Source organism: Choristoneura fumiferana, chromosome 29 (assembly GCF_025370935.1).
Source record: "Choristoneura fumiferana chromosome 29, NRCan_CFum_1, whole genome shotgun sequence".
Lineage (NCBI taxonomy): Eukaryota > Metazoa > Arthropoda > Insecta > Lepidoptera > Tortricidae > Choristoneura > Choristoneura fumiferana.
In genome coordinates this window covers 5123432-5142168 of record NC_133500.1, presented here as the reverse complement: position 1 = coordinate 5142168, position 18737 = coordinate 5123432, and the positions used below count along the sequence as shown (strand labels likewise).

The following is an 18737-nucleotide window of genomic DNA, read 5'->3' as shown; positions in this document are numbered from 1 at the left end:
CCTCCACGGCAAGCCACGATATACTCCTATGTTTATTCCTTCCAATTTTCCTCTATTTGCACAATTCACTATAACTTACCGAACGAGCTAGTAAAGGTCTCGACTCACCACACCGTATACGTATACTATGACCTTAAGAGGAGCGTGTCAGGCACGGTGCGTCAAAAACGGTGCTGATACGCTTTACATTCTGTGCATGATAGTTAATTTTCATCACACATGCTCGTAAACAGTGTCGTAACATGCAGGCTACCTTGGTTGCAACCCCCCAAATAAAACCCTCGACCTTAATGTGCTTGTCATGAAGCCCGTGGTCGGTAAATGAGTCCGTGCCCGTAGTGATGCTGCTGCGCGCGCTGCTGCAGGACTACATGCACACGCGGCTCATCATGCTGAGGGAGGGGGAGGGGGACGCTGCCAAGAGCGCAGCCTAAGGTATCGCCAATATTTGGGCTAATTATATTTTTTCTTTTAGAAATATAAAACTTTACTCGCAAATGTGATGAAAAACATTGTATGTCGCACGGGCGGTACTAGAATTACGAACATCGACTCATTAAAGCCCTCAGTCTTCGACTTCGGGCTTCTAATAGACTCTCGTTCGTAATTCCTTATTTACCGCCCTTAAGACACCATGTACTATTAGTTTAGTTTATTTATTCATTCAGTCAGTCAATGTCAGTTACAAGTTCCTATTACAGTCATGGCATGATACCATAGCAAAAGAGGAGAAGTAAGTTCACTACAAACAAAAGTAAATCGCGCGGCTTAAATGCGTGCGCGCCGGTTGGCGCCGGTACGCACGCACCCGCCGCACGCACACACTGATAATTTAAGGAGGATTAAGCATAGTCTTACACTGTGGATTAAGTTTTCTGTAGTCAAGGCGGCACTGCCGTTCGTGTCGTACGTTTTGATTTTAGCTCGCTGGTCTTGCGAGATGATCACCTTTTACTTTCGCGTACTCGTACTTACGTGTTTTTTTGTATTAGGTATAGTTGTAAATTAGTAGTATATAAGAGTAGTGTGATAGTTTCGTGCAAGGACACATAAAAAAAATACCTACCTACCTAAAACAATATAGTTATAGTATTATGTGTAGGAAACATGAGTAGTATGTATACAGTCGCCATCACCACTCCGGCGAATTTATAAATAATATTTTTTAATTTAATATAATAATAATATAGCGGCATAGTATTTGTCTAAACACAGACATAAGTGACCGATTCGCACTATACGACTATACTTGGTTTGGATAGGAATTAAACTAAATGTAAACAAAACAACGTCAATTGGTGCCCTAAATATTGAAATTCCCCCATTCAATTATCTAAACATTTCTGTATTAAAATACACTAGTCTAGTTTGTATTAAGTACTATGAAATGTATAAAAACCTTGAATGTAGGTACTTAATCTGGCCGCTGAAGTTTGTTTACGTTTTTAGTTAAATATCTATCCAAACCATGTATAGAACCATTCTATTTGGTTTGAGTATACACACAGATAAAACGCTCATAAAGCTAAAACAAGTCTACATACATTTTGTATGCGACTCGATTGAGTATCTCTAAAATTCCTTTTCGATTCATACATATTTATCGGTCTCTCTAAACCTTATCTTTTAACAATAAAGAAGCAAGTTGTAAAGGAAATAAAAGGTTAAATATAGTTTTTATTGAAGAAGGAAACTTTGATGTTTAAATAATTTATTGAATCAGCGTTACTATGCGGAGGGCTATATCAATGAACTAGAACAATTACTATGCAGGCTAGCTAGCTACGACAGATAGCTACGTCTACGCAACAAATGTGTGTTCATTCAGCTCCTCCATCTTCACACTGTAAGAACACACACAAATCACACAAACCACTACAGCACACTGTCTAATATCTGATAGCATGGTTAACTGTTGCTCTAAAGATGAGCTCTGGTTGAGTTCAAAATGCTGTATACCTAAACGCTGGGTGTATCGTAATCATCATCAGATGATGATGATGATGACAGACATACTCGCAAACTGTCTCATAAAATAGTAGGACCACACTTCACGTCCCAAGTTACTTATCAATCAATTCCAACACCTATGGACTAACGTATGGTGTGTTCTGAAACAAGTCTCTAGTTCGGAAAATAACTACGTAGGAAATCTGCCGACAGTCGAATACGTATCTAATGGGAAATAAAAAAGTTGGCCAAGCGCGGGTCCCTGTAGAACAATCCCATCTGAAGTTACTGGGAGTTGCAGAAGGGTCATAATGTACGGGCCTTTGGTGTGTTGAGTTGAGCCAGTAGCTGGAAGAATAACTGGCTTACGAACTTACCATCATCAATCATTACCATACTGCGGATTGGATATGATTGCGGATTGGCAAGCGCAGCGTAGGACTTGGTTAACTGCGGGTTCACCGTGGATGCAGGCCTCTTCCAACCGAAGCAACTAGAAGTCTACAAGAGAGGCCTATGTCCAACTGTCTACGGCTAATATAATGATAATCAATCATCAAAGGCCATAATATCTATGATATTCAAGCATTGTATGTATCAGCGGTTCCCCTGGTGGCTGAGCAAGCTAACTTTTTACTGATCTGATTGATTCTGATTTTTCTCGGGATTCGTTTTAATGACGAAGTATGGTAAACAAATGGTTTTGCTGCTGGACTCAAACCATCAGATGTCAGATGTTACACACGATGTAGACAGGTCTAAGATCAGGTAGTATGGTAAACGGTTGTTTTGTTCTGAGGATGGACTCTGGTTGAGTGCGAATCGCGTCAGTGTTGTGTGGTAGTGGTGGTGGTGGTGATAGTTGGGTTTGTGTGATTTGTTCTTAGAGTGTCGAGGTAAAGGAACTGCATAGACCTATCTATCATAAGATCGCGGGTGAGCACAGTAATTGTTCATTGATATAGACCTCCGCAAAGTAACGCCTGATTCAATAAATTATCTAAATATTATTTTTTGTTTATCACCACACCATGAGACCAATTTTACCATGTCACAAGTAAAATAAACTGTTCAATTAATTCCATTTGATTCCTGACGTTTTTTAACAAACTTAGTGCTTAAGACCTAGACGCGGTTGACCTGCTTTGTTATTTTGGATATTATTTCAAATATTTTAGAATTCTTTATTCAATGAACAATTTGTACTTTATAAAGTACATTCGGCCGTTATTCTTAGTATTAATTGGTCCTTTATAAAGTACGCGAGGACTTAGGAGGCTAAACAAACTATAAGTATCGCTCTCAAGCGATAAGGCCGCCTATTGCTTACCTCGGCAAATCTCTGTGTATATACCTGTATTTTCTGTTCTTCTTACTATGTGTTGGTGTGCAATAAAGAGTTATTGTATTGTATTGTAATTCAAGCAATCATATAATATATTGTAAGTTAAATTAAAGTGTGATAAAATATCTACTGTCTTCTCTAAATATCAACCAGTTACTGGAACGGAATAAAACGCAGCACGACACATCTCGAAGCCGAAAGACATAAAATAGTTACTGATCTAGCATTTTTTCCCGTCCCGTGGGATTCCCGGCAATAGGCGGGATATTTCTGGTCCGGGATCGGAGACAATAATCTACCCTCGTTCGGGAAATACAATAAGTGTGCATAAAAGTGTTTTCGTACATTTGTCTTTGTCTTTGAAATTTGACAGGTACGAGTTAAGTAGAAGGGAATGGATAATAGATTTGGAAGGAAGTTGGTCATAAGGTTTGTAAGGCAAGGCTTGGATTTGTAAAGTGCTTCTCTATGAAATGTTTAGAGTAATCAAATCAAATCAAATCATTTATTCAGTAAATAGGCCGCAATGGGCACTTTTACACGTAATTTTTTAAACTATCAGCGCTTTCGGAAAGACCATCATTGCCAAGAAGAATGCGCCGCAAGAAACTTGGCAGAAAGTCATTTTTTCAACATAAAATAATTACAAATAGAATACTTAAAAACTATATTATATTATACAATTAAAGAAAAAAAAATACAAAAAATAATAATAATAATAATACAGGGATGTATGGGGTCCCTTAGTTACAAAACTAAACACTAACTATTATCTACGTTCAGTGGAAGTGTAGACTGCTTCCACCGTCATAAATAAAATAAAAAAACTGAAATTTACATTTCAGGTCAAGTAACCATTAAACTTTTGGATTCCGAAGGCAAGCTCACGTCTGCCGCCCCCAAAGTTAGCTCACACGCACTCATGTCATGCTCTGAAAGCAGAGCGGTACCGAGGGCATGGTATTGCTTCCGTTCCCATAAGCTCTATGAATCAGTAGTAGCATAGTGAACGCCGTGGTGGCCTAGTGGTTTGACCTATCGCCTCTCAAGCAGAGGGTCGTGGGTTCAAACCCCGGCTCGCACCTCTGAGTTTTTCAAAATTCATGTGCGGAATCACATTTGAAATTTACCACGAGCTTTGCGGTGAAGGAAAACATCGTGAGGAAACCTGCACAAACCTGCGAAGCAATTCAATGGTGCGTGTGAAGTTCCCAATCCGACTGGCCCGCGTGGACTACGGCCCAAGCCCTCTTGTTCTGAGGAGGTCTGTGCCAGCAGTGGGACGTATATAGGCTGGGATGATGATGATAGTGAACGCTAGTGTTGCTCTGAAGATGAGCTCTGGTTGTGCGGTGGGGGGGTTTATGTGACTTGCGTGTGTTCTAATAACTATTTATTTATTTGCCCTTCAGACAGTTGGTTGAAAACGAAATTATATTACAAGCTTTTATTTAGTTTCACCTGCCCCGTTGTCTGTCTGTATGTAGTCAAATCTTGCAAATAAAATTTGACCAATTTCCAGTAGTCGTATTGACTTGAAATTTAACATACTTATGTAAATTGCGTGACAATACAATAATCTGGTAGTGACATCCTGGTAAGTCGGCCAGGATCGTCTCCACAGGGCGGAACTCTTCAGCGGTTAATGGCATCGACTTGAAATTTGGTATGCAAATGTAGTTTGGGTGACAACGCCAGTAAAGCTTGTATTAAAAATGTTTTTTTTACCAAAAACTTATTAACAAACTCCCTTTTTCCCCACAGTGCCCCCCAACAAAATCGACATCTACGGCGTCGGCGAGCACGTCACTAAGGGCACCATCCTTACCATGGTGTGTGTGGTGTCTGGCGCCCGGCCGGCTGCCAAGGTGCAATGGTACAATGGTACCACGCTGCTGGACCCACGGAGGTACACTATACAGGTGAGTGGTAGCAGGCGCGGCTCACTTCGCGATTTTATTTTCCACTATAAGTAGATGTCTGGGGCCCCCTAGAGTGTGCTATTCCACTCGCGTGCGAGTGAATACGAGCTATGCGATGGACAGGGATGCACGATTCTTATGCCTAAACGTCACTTTTGTACGGCAGTGAGGCTTCTGTATTTTACTTATTCAGTATGGGCTAGGTCTTAGCTTCATTTGATACCCATAAATTGTTACTATACAACATACATTTTTTTCATTTCCCCGCCATATTTTGTTTTCGCGGACGCCGTATTGAAACACTATGTCACTCCGACAGTTATGACGAAATGATATCTCATGTTAAATCCGTCCAGCCGTTTAAGCTACAGCGAGGACCAAAGAAATGGAAAAAACACAACTCTCCTTCGGGCAGTCGGCTAGAAATCCACAATGCACCACACATTATGCTATTCGATGTTCTTTCATATTTTTTTTCTTCAATGTATTTTACTATATAGATAATCTATCTATCTCACTTGGTACAATCAACTACAAAAAGTTCAATATCTCAAAAACGGCTAAACCGATTCTGATAAAACATGTTTACGAACCATCGCTAGAAAACCTGCTTTCAAAAAAACCGCATCCAAATCGGTCCACCCGTTTAAGAGCTACGGTGATTCACACAGACACACAGATACACATACACACAGCCACACATAGCGGTCAAACTTATAACACCCCTCTTCTTGCGTCGGGGATTAAAAAGATCGATGTTACCAAAGTAACAATAATAATGTAGACGCGACTTTACTGTATACAGGATGTCTCTGACCACGGAGGTTTATCCAAGGTTCGATTCTACCTACTCGCATATAACTGAGCTATGTTTGTAAAATGTTAATTTATTGAGCCTCAAAATTTAATCTTAAAGTGTATCGGACATGGCGGTGCATGGCTGTCTCATGGTACGAGGGCGAAATTTCCTTACGTTCTTCCTTTGTACGGAGGGGCCTTTAAATTTTGAATTTTGATATCTCTTTAAGTCAAACACGATACATCGATTTGCTGTCAATAAAATGTAGTGTTGTATTCGTACATTCAAAATAACATAACCATAAAAATTTCATTTTCAATACAAGCTTTTTTAGCTGACTGTACTTTTGTTGATTGTACTTGCATTGTCACCCAAACTACATTTGCATACCAAATTTCAAGTCGAAGCTATTAACCGTTGAAGAGTTCCGACCTGCGGAGACGATCCTGGCTGGACTACTCGGATGTCACTACTAGATTATTGTCATCATCATCATCAGCCTACAGCAGTCCACTGCTGGACATAGGCCTCTTCCATGGCGCGCCACAACACTGTCTTCAGACCCTCGCATCCATCCGCCGCCAGCGATCCTCTTATGGTCATCCGTACACCTTGTCACTTCTCATGCTCATAAAGTTCGTGTTTATCGATCTAGGCGACTTAAAATGACTTTTTATGCTCTAGTGCATAAAGTAAAATCTTTGTCTAAGACCAATCAGGTGTCAACAGCCACGAACAAAAAAGTTTTTTAAGTACTTATATATATATTTAATATTTTTTATTTTAAATAATACAAAAAAAATTCAAATCAATCAAAATAATTCATTCTAAAAATAACTAATTAAATAGTAATGCATGAAAAATAAAAGGTACATAGTAAGTGAACAATTGTTTCCACTGTTGCTATTTCATTTCCTCGCAGTCGAAGTGAAAATCAGAGTGATTGAACCCTTGAGTCATTAAACCCTTTAAAAGCATTCAATAAACCCATTTTCCCCTCAACGTGTCTATTCACCCTCGTCGTACCGGCTCGGGTGGCTATATGAACATCTTGGGTATAATGGCTAGTTTTATGCTCTAGTTGTACAATCTACTATTTTACAAGCTTTTATTCAACTCACCCTAATTGGGACATCACTCAATTTGACCCACTTCCATTGGTCGGATGGACTAGAAATTTGGTATACATAATGTAAATTAGCTGACAATGCAAGTAGGTCAACAAAAAGTACAGCTGGGCTACTACGAAACTCGAAAATCGAAGTTCGTATCGTATTGTCCCGCTGACGTTTATATTATTTAATACGAGAGTGAGAGGGACAGTAGAATACAAACTTCGATTTTCGAGTTTCGTAGTAGCCCTCCAGTAGGTAAGCAACAAAGCTTCTACAAAAATTTAAATTTTAACAGAAAGTTATTTAGTAACTAAAACAATTTTCGAAAACCTTAAATTTCCAAGTTTTCCTTGGAATGATTGAATCATTAAATTACCTCGAGTTAAATGGGCCTTAGCTGGCCGTCGGCGAACAAATCTTAAACGCGAGGTTATCTTCAAACTCTAATGTGAAATTCCTTCACTTAATTTAACTTAAAGACGGTCGCGAATTCGTCTTCATTAAGACTGCGTTGCTTGAAAGCGGCAGCCATAGAAATAATTAAACTTGTCACAGGCCAGGAAAGAGAAAAAGAACAACGATTTCAGCTGAAAAAATCGCATTTAAACAACCTCTCAAATTATCAATAAACTTTGATTACAAATGATCTCATTTGTAATCATAATAATGATAATTACTGTATCAAGGTGGAGTAAAATTGCATGACCTACTCCTTTCACGTGTGTCCGTCTCGGTCTGTCCGACTTTGTGACACACAGGTTTTACGCCACACGCAAGCGGCGAATAATCGCGGGGATATCGCTGCGTGCTCGCCGAGTGCACGCCGCGTTCCCGCTCCGCCGAGAAGCCGCCTTCTTAAACAGTGTGAAAAGTTCTTAAGCTTGAAACTCACAGAGAACGGTGGCGGGGCGGTGCGGCGCGGGAGGCGGTACCGGTTGTAATATTCGAGCTAACATGAAAAACCGGCCAAGAGCGTGTCGTGCACGCCCAAAATAGGGTTCCGTAGCCATTACGTAAAAAATCAAGTTATATATATACAAGTCCTGATACATTAGGTATTTTATACGGAAAGCAAACTTAGCCGTTATAGTTTTTCTTCAAAGTTTGATATACTACCAACCTGATTTTTTTCAAATTTTTCCACTCACCGGTTTAGATTTTAGAGGGGGGGGGGCGCTCGATTTTAATGAAAATTTGCACTTTAAAGTTGAATATTTTGCAAACAAATCACTGAATCGAAAAACCAAACCCAAACAAACAAGCAAACCCCTAATGGTTTTAAAAGACCTATCCGACGATACCCCACACCATAGGATTGGATGAAAAAAAAACACCTCCACTTTACGTCTATGGGAGGTACCCTAAAAAAAACTTTTTTTAATTGTTTATTGTACCATTTTGTCGGCATAGTTTACATATATACCCGTGCAAAATTACAGCTTTCTAGCATTGATAGTCCCTGAGCAAAGCCGCGGACGGGCCGACAGACAGACAAACAGACATGGCGAAACTATAAGGGTTCCGTTTTTGCCATTTTGGCCCCGGAACCCTAAAAAGGGCACAGAGAATACCGCGCGGGAAATAAGCGTGGCGCGGTATTCTGTGTACCCTCTTTTACGTTAGCTCGAATATTACACCCAACAGCGCCTCCGCGCCGCACCGCTCCGCCTGTAGCGTCAGTGTGTTTCTAGCTTTATTGCTTAACACACTCTTGAGTTACAATCGCTTTGAATTCTTTCTGTCACACAGTCTTACGATAAGAGTAGAAGGAGACGGTGAATGTGATTGCGGGCGCCCGGGCCTCAATACGGCCTCAGTTTGTGCCAAATGGCGACACAAAATAAGTTTTACACAAATAGGACTTTTGTAAAACCAAAATTAATTATCATCATCTAATGCCTATATATGTCCCACTTCTTCAATTACTTTCGTTTGGTTTCATCTTATTTGTACTAGCTTTTGCCCGCGGCTCCGCCCGCGTGGTATTCGGTTATCGCGCGCTATTCCCTAGCCTAGCCTATGCCACTCTCGGGCCCATAAACTATCTCTATGCCAAAAATAACGTCGATCCGTCGCTCCGTTACGGCGTGAAAGACGGACAAACACCCTTTCGCATTTACAATATTAGTAAGTAAGTATAAGTATGTATAGTATAGATTTGGCTTCACCCGTTAAAATGTGTGTACGGCAGCCGCCGCCGCCATCTATCCTAAACTGAATCACGTAGAATAACGAATCCCCACCGGCTTCCTCGCGATAATCAAAGGCGGAACCTGACTGCGCCGTATTTTGAATACGTGGCCATAATATTAATAAATATAGTAGGTTCTTTACATAGTTTGTGTTTTTACGTTGAAAGTGCTTGGGGGAGATAGAAAACTCTGAAGAATAGGCCGTATACGAAGACTTCATATCTTGCCGTCCCATTGAAGCTTATATAATAATATAGTACAAGTTTTTTTTTTTTTTTAACAACTGGATGGCAAGCGAGCAAGTGGGTCTCCTGATGGTAAGAGATCACCACCGCCCATAAACATCTGCAACACCAGGGGTATTGAAGATGCGTTGCCAACCTAGAGGCCTAAGATGGGATACCTCAAGTGCCAGTGATTTCACCGGCTGTCTTACTCTCCACGCCGAAACACAACAGCGCAAGCACTGCTGCTTCACGGCAGGATTGCGAGCAAGATGGTGGTAGCAATCCGGCCGGACCTTGCACGAGGTCCTACCATCTGCAAAACTACGAGGTCCTACTACCAGCTTTGCTTAATTTGGGACTTGGGCAATTGGTGTGAAGTGTCCCATGATATTTATTTATTACTAGTGTTTACCCGCGGCTTTGCACACTTAAATCATCAAATCTAGCAGCTGAATTGAAATTTCGGGATATTTGAAAACTCCCTTGGGAATTCCCGAACATTTGTGGTTTTCATTGACGCTACATTGAAGACAATAATGTCAAATTTCATGACTCTAAGCCCAGCGGTTGTTGTTTCAAGATTCTATCCCTATCCCGTAGGAGTATCGGAATTAAAAGTAGCCTATGTTATTATTCCAGGTGTACAGCTATCTACATGTATACCAATTTTCATCCAAATCCGTCAAGCCGTTTCAGCGTGAAGGAGTAACATACTCATACTCACTCACTACTCACTCACTCACTCACTAGCATGGAGAAAGGAGAAAGGTTCTCGAGTGGAGACCGCGCATCGGCAAGTGCAGCATAGGACGTCCACCAACGAGATGGACGGATGACCTGGTTAAAGCCGCGGGTTTACGGTGGATGCAAGCCGCTTCCAACTGAAGCAACTGAACGTCCATGGGGAAGGCCATTGTGAGAAGAGGCCTGTGCCCAGCGGTGAGACGTATATAGGTTGGGATAAAAAGGTTTCTTTACCGAACGTGATAAATTCGAAGTATAATTTCGTACATCAGTTACCAAAAGCTCATATTGTGCGTGCATAATGTTTGACCACTGAGAATCAAGCCAGAACCCTTAAGCTTCGAAGTCAGGTTCTATAACCGCTAGGTCGATTTTCAAGTACCTAGTTTTTTTTAAAAGGAATCAACTTTTATATTAAAAGCCCTTTCCAAAGAAAACATAATGAATTGAGTTAATAAACTTAGAGAAAATTAAAAGTCAGCAGATTTGGTAACTTTTTAAAATATTAGAAACTCTAATTTGATCCGAAATCATTCGAAGGGGCTGATTGCACAGTGCCGTCGGCTATTTGAGGGGACTATTCTGTGTCGCTCGTATCTCGAACAGTCACAATTTGGAACTACCATGAGACTTGAAAGCTTATATCCATCGTCCCGGTTGACATTTTTATGCTATTTTTAATTTCAACTGCTTCACGTACCATTCTTGAGTGGAAATGACGTTCCGTGGACAGAATTTGACTATGAGTGAAAATCACGAAAGTTTAAAACGTTATAATAATAACCTATGTCTATGACCTTTCCCATTAACCTCCATTTGCTTCGGTTGGAAGCGGCCTGCATCCACCGTGGACTTTTTTTCACATAGTAAATAAATACAAAGGATAAAATGCATCCGTCAGTTTAAAAGTGTATCTTATTAGGTCAAAAAACAGCTGCGCCAGATTTGTCCCCATTCCAACAATGCGAAATGAAATTGAATTTTAAGAGCAAACTTCTCTTTGCCAATAATACCGTTTCTCCGCTCTATTGTGGACGCACAGAATGTCATAGTGCCACGGACATTTGCAAATAAAAGCGATAGAAACTCGAGCAGTTAGTCACTACTCCAAAGAAAATATTGGTCCTTTGTCACGGGTTTCGGATTAAGTTTTGTTTGTAAATTTCTGTCAGTTTTTAAAGATCCATGGACAATATGAAACTAATTGTATGTAGTACTTAATTATAAGATTATAGGTTTCTTTATAAGCGATGTTGCTTATCTTTCATGAGCCCATGATATTTCAACGCAATTGCATGCGTTATCATTGTCTTATCAGCTGTAGGACGTCAACTGTTTCACACGGGGCTTCTCCATAGCCCTCCAGTTACAACCTGCATCCATCTTCAACCGACAGTTTTAACCAGGTCGTCCGTCTATCTGGTTGATGGCCGTCCTCTGCGCTTGCCGATCCGCGGTCTCCATTCGAAAACTTTCGACTTTTTCTAACCGATCGAGACGTCTTTGAAAATCAATAAATAAACGTGACTTATTTAGTTACTTTTACCCCCTGTTTTCACCATCTATCGCTTAAATTTATCCGTCAAATAAAATTTGTCAATGGGTGCTGAAACAGCCGCTAACATGTGAAAACTTTTCTGAAATTATAACTTTTGAACTAAAAATATCTACCGACTCGTACACCAGACGATAATTAGTCTAAACAATCTAAAACTACTATACAATCTTAAGCTGTACAGCTATATCTGTATAATCGTGCTAAAATTAACGTTGCTTTTTTTAGGCCCAACCGATTATCGACTGGCTCAGAATAGCCCCCAGCAAGGTCCAACCCTCACGTTAATTATATTACCGATTGTTGTACTTTCAAAAAGTTATATCGTCCCGAATGGATTTTAATGATCTTTGGTTTGCTAAAATGTTCTTTTGTCTGACGGGTAAAATGGCTATTTGGATTTTAAGAACAAACTTTTTAGGGTTGCGTACTAAAAATAGCACTCTTTTATGATTCTATCCGCGGATTGGTAAGTGCAGTGTAGGACGTTCACCAACGAGACGGGCGGATGACCTGGTTAATGCCGCGGATTTATGGTGGATGCAAGCCCTTCCAACTGAATCAACTGGAGGTCCATGTGGGAAGCCTGTGTCCAACAGTGGGCGTCCTGGGCGGATAATTATGATAACGATGATCCTATCAATTTGGTTAACATAATCAATGTCTAAGTTTAAAAAAAACATTACATTATGCATTATTTATTACCTTTGCGCCAGGAACGATTCGAGGTGGTCTTTTTTTATAATATAAATTTTTATTTAAGTTAGCTAGTTGATTTATTATTTATTTAGTTTTAGATTTAGTATTTAGATCTTAAGTATATGATTGTATTTTCTATAAGTTTATATTCTTAAATAAAAAGTTTCTTCCTATAAGTAGGTATGCGTATTTATTTATTTACTAGTTTTTAATCTCCTAAGTCCTGACATTTTTTAACAAACTTAGCGTTTAAGTTTAGGACCTAGACGTGGTTGACCTGCTTAGTTATTTTGGATTTTATTTCAAAATTCTTAGAATTCTTTATTCAATGAACAATTTGTACTTTATAAAGTACATTCGCCCGTTATTCTTAGTGTTAATTAGTCCTTTATAAAGTACGCGAGGACTTAGGAGGCATGCTCTCGATAGGGACGAGTGGCGGAAAGAAAGGAAGGCCTTTGCCCAGCAGTGGGATACTTTAACAGGCTAAAAATACATATATATTTGCATAACACTTTCGTAAACGAACTATTGACTGCTAAATTAAGGTCTTAGTAACAAGAGTTTTTTGAATAGAAGAATAGAATAGAATATATTCATTTGCAAAGAATAAGTAGTTACATAATATATCATTAGATTTGATTACATTATAATGTAGACGACATCGTGAGAGTAGCGGGAAACCGGTGGATGCAAGTGGCAAGTTGTCGTTCATTGTGGCGTTCTAAGGGGGAGGCCTTTGTCCAGCAGTGGACGTCTTCGGGCTGATGATGATGATGATGATGATGACATTATAATGTTATGAGGAATTTCAGCTGTGTTAATGACTATAAAAGGCAACGGACATTCCGCCCGTGCTCCAACTATTCCGCGCAAGCATTATCTTTCAGAGGCAGCCTCTTCCCGCAAAAAAATGAATTAATCCAACCATTCCTCACTGTCGTCTTGGCTTAACTTCAGAATTATTCTATCGCCGACCGATCCCGGAAAATGTTTTTTAAACGACCACGCTCAAGTTTTATGGTGGCTTTTTTTTACAAAAAGTCTTACTTTGCCACTGATACTTTTTTGTATTTAATCCTACATATTAAAATCAGTAACTGGGCGAGCTCGGGATGAATATCGCCAGTAAGCGTTTTCCCACAAATAAGACCAAGCTAGATCGAAAACCCATTGAATTGCTTCGCAGGTTAGTGCAGTTTTCCTCACGATATTTTCCTTCACCGCAAAGCTCGTGGTAAATTTCAAATGTAATTCCGCACATGAATTTCGAAAAACTCAGAGGTGCGAGCCGGGGTTTGAACCCACGACCTTCTGTTTGAGAGGCGATAGGTCAAACCACTAGGCCACCACGGCTTTTACATACCAAATTTAATCTATTCGATCGATTTAAATTGCTCGTTTAAAGGTATCGTTTCCGAGATTCTGATTATAATATACAAGAGTCAACTCAAAGGTTGACTGGTAGAGATACCTTAAAGGGATAAGTGCGCCTTTTTACAAGTATCCCAAAGTTTGTCTATTGTATTTTGTCTCTTTTCTTTTGTACAACAAAGAGTTTCCGTACATACATACAAGAGTTGCTCGTTTAAAGGTATTAGATAGATATTATAGATACAGTGAAGAAAATCATGGCAATGTAACATGCACAAACGTGTGAAGCTATTCAATGACGCGTGTAAAGTTCCCAATCCGCATTGGACTTGCGAGAGAACTAGCTCTCATTCTGTGAGGAGGCCTGTGCCTAGCTTCTAGGCAGTGGGACTATTAAGGCTAGGATGATGTTGATGATGATTCTAACCTCATAAAACCCACTTAAAATGAATTTGAAGCTAAATGTCCTAAATTTAGCACGATGGACTATCAGAGAGTCAACTAGATGTAACCCCTCGACTTCGGCTGCGAATAATGCTTTTATTACTATCCCGTGGGAACTACCGTAAACTGCTTCAACTTTGCCCTATGGCCCCAACATTGCCTTATTCGATTTAGAGTCGATAACTTAGCACTCTTATAGGTTTTAAACTTTTATATACACGGGAATTATTATTACGGGGGGATAAAAGTTTAAAAACCTAGAAGGGTGCTAGTTATTGACTCTAATTCGAATCAGGCAATGTTGGGGCCAGAGGGCAAAGTTGAAGCAGTTTACGGTATGTAATTTTCCAGGTTATAAACTGTGTGACAAATTTCATCTAAACCGATTCAGCCGTTTTCGTCGTCAGAGTTACCTTTCGTAATACTAAGTAACACTAGTCTTTACACATGGTTTTACTACTAGATCAGGGCTCTATAGAGTTTTTCGAAATAACATTGATGAAGGAAAACATCACGAGGAAACCTGCACAAACCTACGAAGTAATTTAATGGTGCGTGTGAAATTCCCAATCTGCACTGGGCCCGCGTAGGAACTACGGCCCAAGTCCTGTTATTCTGAGAGGAGACCTGTGCCCAGCAGTGAGACGTATATAGTATAGGCTGGGATGGAATTCCGTGTGCAGTTTCCAAAAACGTAGATCCTTTCAGACACAAGTAATTTTATGAGATCAAACTCTTCTTTAAAGAATTTCAAAACATCAGCCCTTTGGCAGATCTCTGAAAATTTCACCTTTTTTAAAGTTGCTGAATCGGGCAAATTCTTTGGAACAATATTAAGGGAGTTGCCGTTGAAATATAAAATTCCCGGAGCAAAGTGTGACGTTTCATTTGTGAACATTATTGAATTTGACTTATTGGAGACTGGCTCGGACTGGCTGGGAACAGCAGAGGGGATGGAGTAGACTTATTTATTTTTGTTTAAATACATTAAAAATGCGTAAATGTTTGAATTTATTTTATGTGTAATGATAAATTTAAGTTATTTTGAACGTTTATATGAAGTTATATTGAACTGACGTATATTTTCTCAACCTATTCTATAACCTATCCTATCCTTTTCTATTTGTAAACTTTGACGTAGACGGTCCAAGTTGTACTTTCTCTGCGAGGATTAGAACACTTTACAATTTAGTCAAGGATTATTCGACGGGATTTGATTTAATTAATTAATTTCATTTATTTATATTTTTTTAATTGTGCAGTATAATTTTCTTGGCAGTAAATGATTTTATTATTATTATTATTAATATTTTCCTTTTGACAACGGCAGTAAGTGCCATTCTTGTTTAGCAACAAGCATAGACACTAGCTAGTATCAGTGTACCACTTCGCCATCGATAAAAAAAATGCTGATGCTCACAAAATTATGGTGTGTTTAGTACTAGATAAAATTCTGACGTCATTGACCAAAATAGTTTTGATCAATAATTTTACATAAAGTAGTAAATTATATGAATAAGCATGAAAATCTAAATCTAAAAGGATGAATATTTCTTTTAGACATGATCAATTTTGAAAATGTAAGTAGATACTCGTAATATTTGACCAGGAAATAAGAAAAAAATCAACATTTTTATTCGTCTCCTCCCCATCTCTATGCTTCCACTGCCGCCGGCAGGTGCGGCGACCGCGCCAATTCACCGGCCAGCCGGAATCGCAGCCGCTGCCGCCACAGCCGCGAACATATTGGACGGAGTGGACCCTCTGCTGGAATTATTCTGTGACAAAGATTATTTTTGATGTAATTTTATTTTTTAAGATTTTTGATTTATTATATTAGACGTACAGATGGCCTAGTGGTTAGTGAACCTGACTACGAAGCTTGAGGTCGCGGTTTCGATTCCCGTGTCGGGGCAGATATTTGTGTGAAATACGAATGTTTGTTCTCGGGTCTTGGGTGTTTAATATGTATTTAAGTATTTATCTATCTATATAATTATATTTATCCGTTGCTTAGTACCCATAACACAAGCTTTGCTAAGCTTACTTTGGGACTAAGTCAATTGGTGTGAATTGTCCCGTGACATTTATTATAAACTAGCTGTTACTCGCGACTCTGTCGTGCGAACAATTCAGTAGTTTACTATATGTATGCATCTGGGATAAAAACTATCCTATGTCCTTCTCCAGGGCTCAACTAGTCTCTAAACCTTTATTAATATTATAAGTATAAATATGGAAACAGAGTCCTGTTTGCGGGTAGACTCATCATCAAGCACATTCAAAAATATTAAGTAAATAGAGCAAAATGAACCATCTGATTTTCTTTTTTCTGTGCCCAAATTGTCTGAATTCATCAATGATACTGAAGCATGATATAAAATACTTTAGCCAGCGTTGCAACATAATGTCTGGGTTTAATTATTCATCATCGTCGTCATATTAGCCATAGGACGTCCACTGTTGGTCATAAGCCTCCCCCATATCAATGTCCCAGCACGGGCAAGCTCAGTGTAGGACGTCCACCAACAAGATGGACGGATGATCTGGTTCAAGTCACGGGTTCAAGTTGAAGGCCGCTTCAAACCGAAGCAACTAAAGGTTTATGGGGGAGGTCTATCTTTCATCAATCATCATCATATTAGTAACTAGTGGACATATATAACCCGCGTCTTTAGCCAGGTCATCCGTCCATCTCGTTGGTGGACGTCCAAAGCTGTGCAAGCCAATCCGCAGTCTCCATTCGAGAGCTTTTCGGCCCCAACAACCATCTGTTCTCTGTGGTATATGGCCTGCCCATTGCCACTTCAACGAGCTAATTCGCTTGGCTATGTTGACTATGCTATTTTGATTACGAAACTCAAAAGAAGATTAAAATGTAAGCCAGTTGAAATCATGTCTTTTTTTTATTCGACTGGATGGCAAACGAGCAAGTGGGTCTCCTGATGGTAAGAGATCATCACCGCCCATAGACACCTGCAACACCAGGGGGATTGCAGATGCGTTGCCAACCGAGGCCTAAGATGGTATACCTCAAGTGCCAGTAATTTCACCGGCTGTCTTGCTCTCCACGCCGAAACACAACAGTGCAAGCACTGCTGCTTCACGGCAGGATTAGCGAGCAAGATGGTGGTAGCAATCCGGGCGGACCTTGCACAAGGTCCTACCACCTGCAAAACTGCACCTGCTTGTGTTGCATCCTACACTCCACTGGACAGCAGTCTCCCAAAAGCTTCCATCAATTTAATTAAACTTTCCAACATAAAATAAACACACAGACGACCAAGGAAACAGCCGTTTTTTTCCAATAAACCCTTTGACTTCGCTGATCCGAAATAAAAAGCTTAAAGCTTGTTTTGTGCCAGTTTTAAAGCTTCTAGTTAACTCGACAAAAGCTCGCAAATCGCTGGAAAGCTTGTAACTTTTAAGAAATTAGCTGAGAGGGGAAAAACGTGGTGCATTTATTTAAGCTCTTGAGAGAGCGGGGCGCTTTTTTAGCGAGAGGTTCTCTTAGTTTAATAGTCAATAACAATAAAACCTGACTCAGTTTCGAAGCCAAGGTCAATAGTTATTTGTGATACGAGGTTGGTAAGTAAGGGTTTACAAATGAGTTGACGAGTGATAAACCCGAGCCGTAAGGCGAGTGTTTTTATCGTCACGAGTTTGTAAAACCTTGCCAACCGTGTATCATACGACGTTTTTCAATACATTTGTGAGAAAATGGGCAATCAATAACACAAAATTTGAAAAATAAAAACAAAACTGGCGTGTACACGAAAAACAGGGTCGGTATTTCCATGTCGGTATTATCCGGGCCGGGAAAGAGTGTCAACCATCATTATCATCCCGGCCATTACACGTCCTACTGCTGGGTACAATGAGAGGGCTTGGGCTGTAGCTCCCACGCGGGCTCAGAGCGGATTAGGAACTTCGCTTACACCATTATTGCTTCGTAGATTTATCGAAGCTTCCCCTCGCGATGTTTTCCTTCACCGTAAAGCTCGTGGTAAATAATTTCACACATGAATTTCGAAAAACTCATAGATGCAAGCCGGGATTTCAAAGATCTTCTTTAAAATTATATTAACTTCTGGCACTTTTTATTGTCATTACCATCATCATCCGCCTACAGCAGTCCACTGCTGGAAATACTCTCTTTTCCATGGCGCGCCACAACACTGTCTTCAGCCCCTCGCATCCATCCGCCGCCAGCAACCCTCTTAATATGTCATCTCCCAGGATAACAGGATCAAAGGAATTTGGGCACAAATTTGTGCCTCTGGGAGAGGACAGGTTAAGAGAAGTTTCAATGCCTGCCGCGCGGCCGCGTTATTTATTCGTTTGGGATATTGCTGTCTTTATCGCTCGTGA

At 40.0% G+C, this 18737-nt stretch overlaps 1 protein-coding gene across 1 annotated transcript in view; it reads left to right on the top strand.

Moving 5' to 3' along the window:
* nrm (neuromusculin) overlaps positions 1–18737 on the top strand; it is a 697165-nt gene that overhangs the window by 583840 nt on the left and 94588 nt on the right. Inside the window, exon 7 of the mRNA XM_074109606.1 lies at positions 5060–5217. Within this exon, the coding sequence (XP_073965707.1) occupies positions 5060–5217 (158 nt within the window). The remainder of the gene's footprint in view (positions 1–5059; positions 5218–18737) is intronic.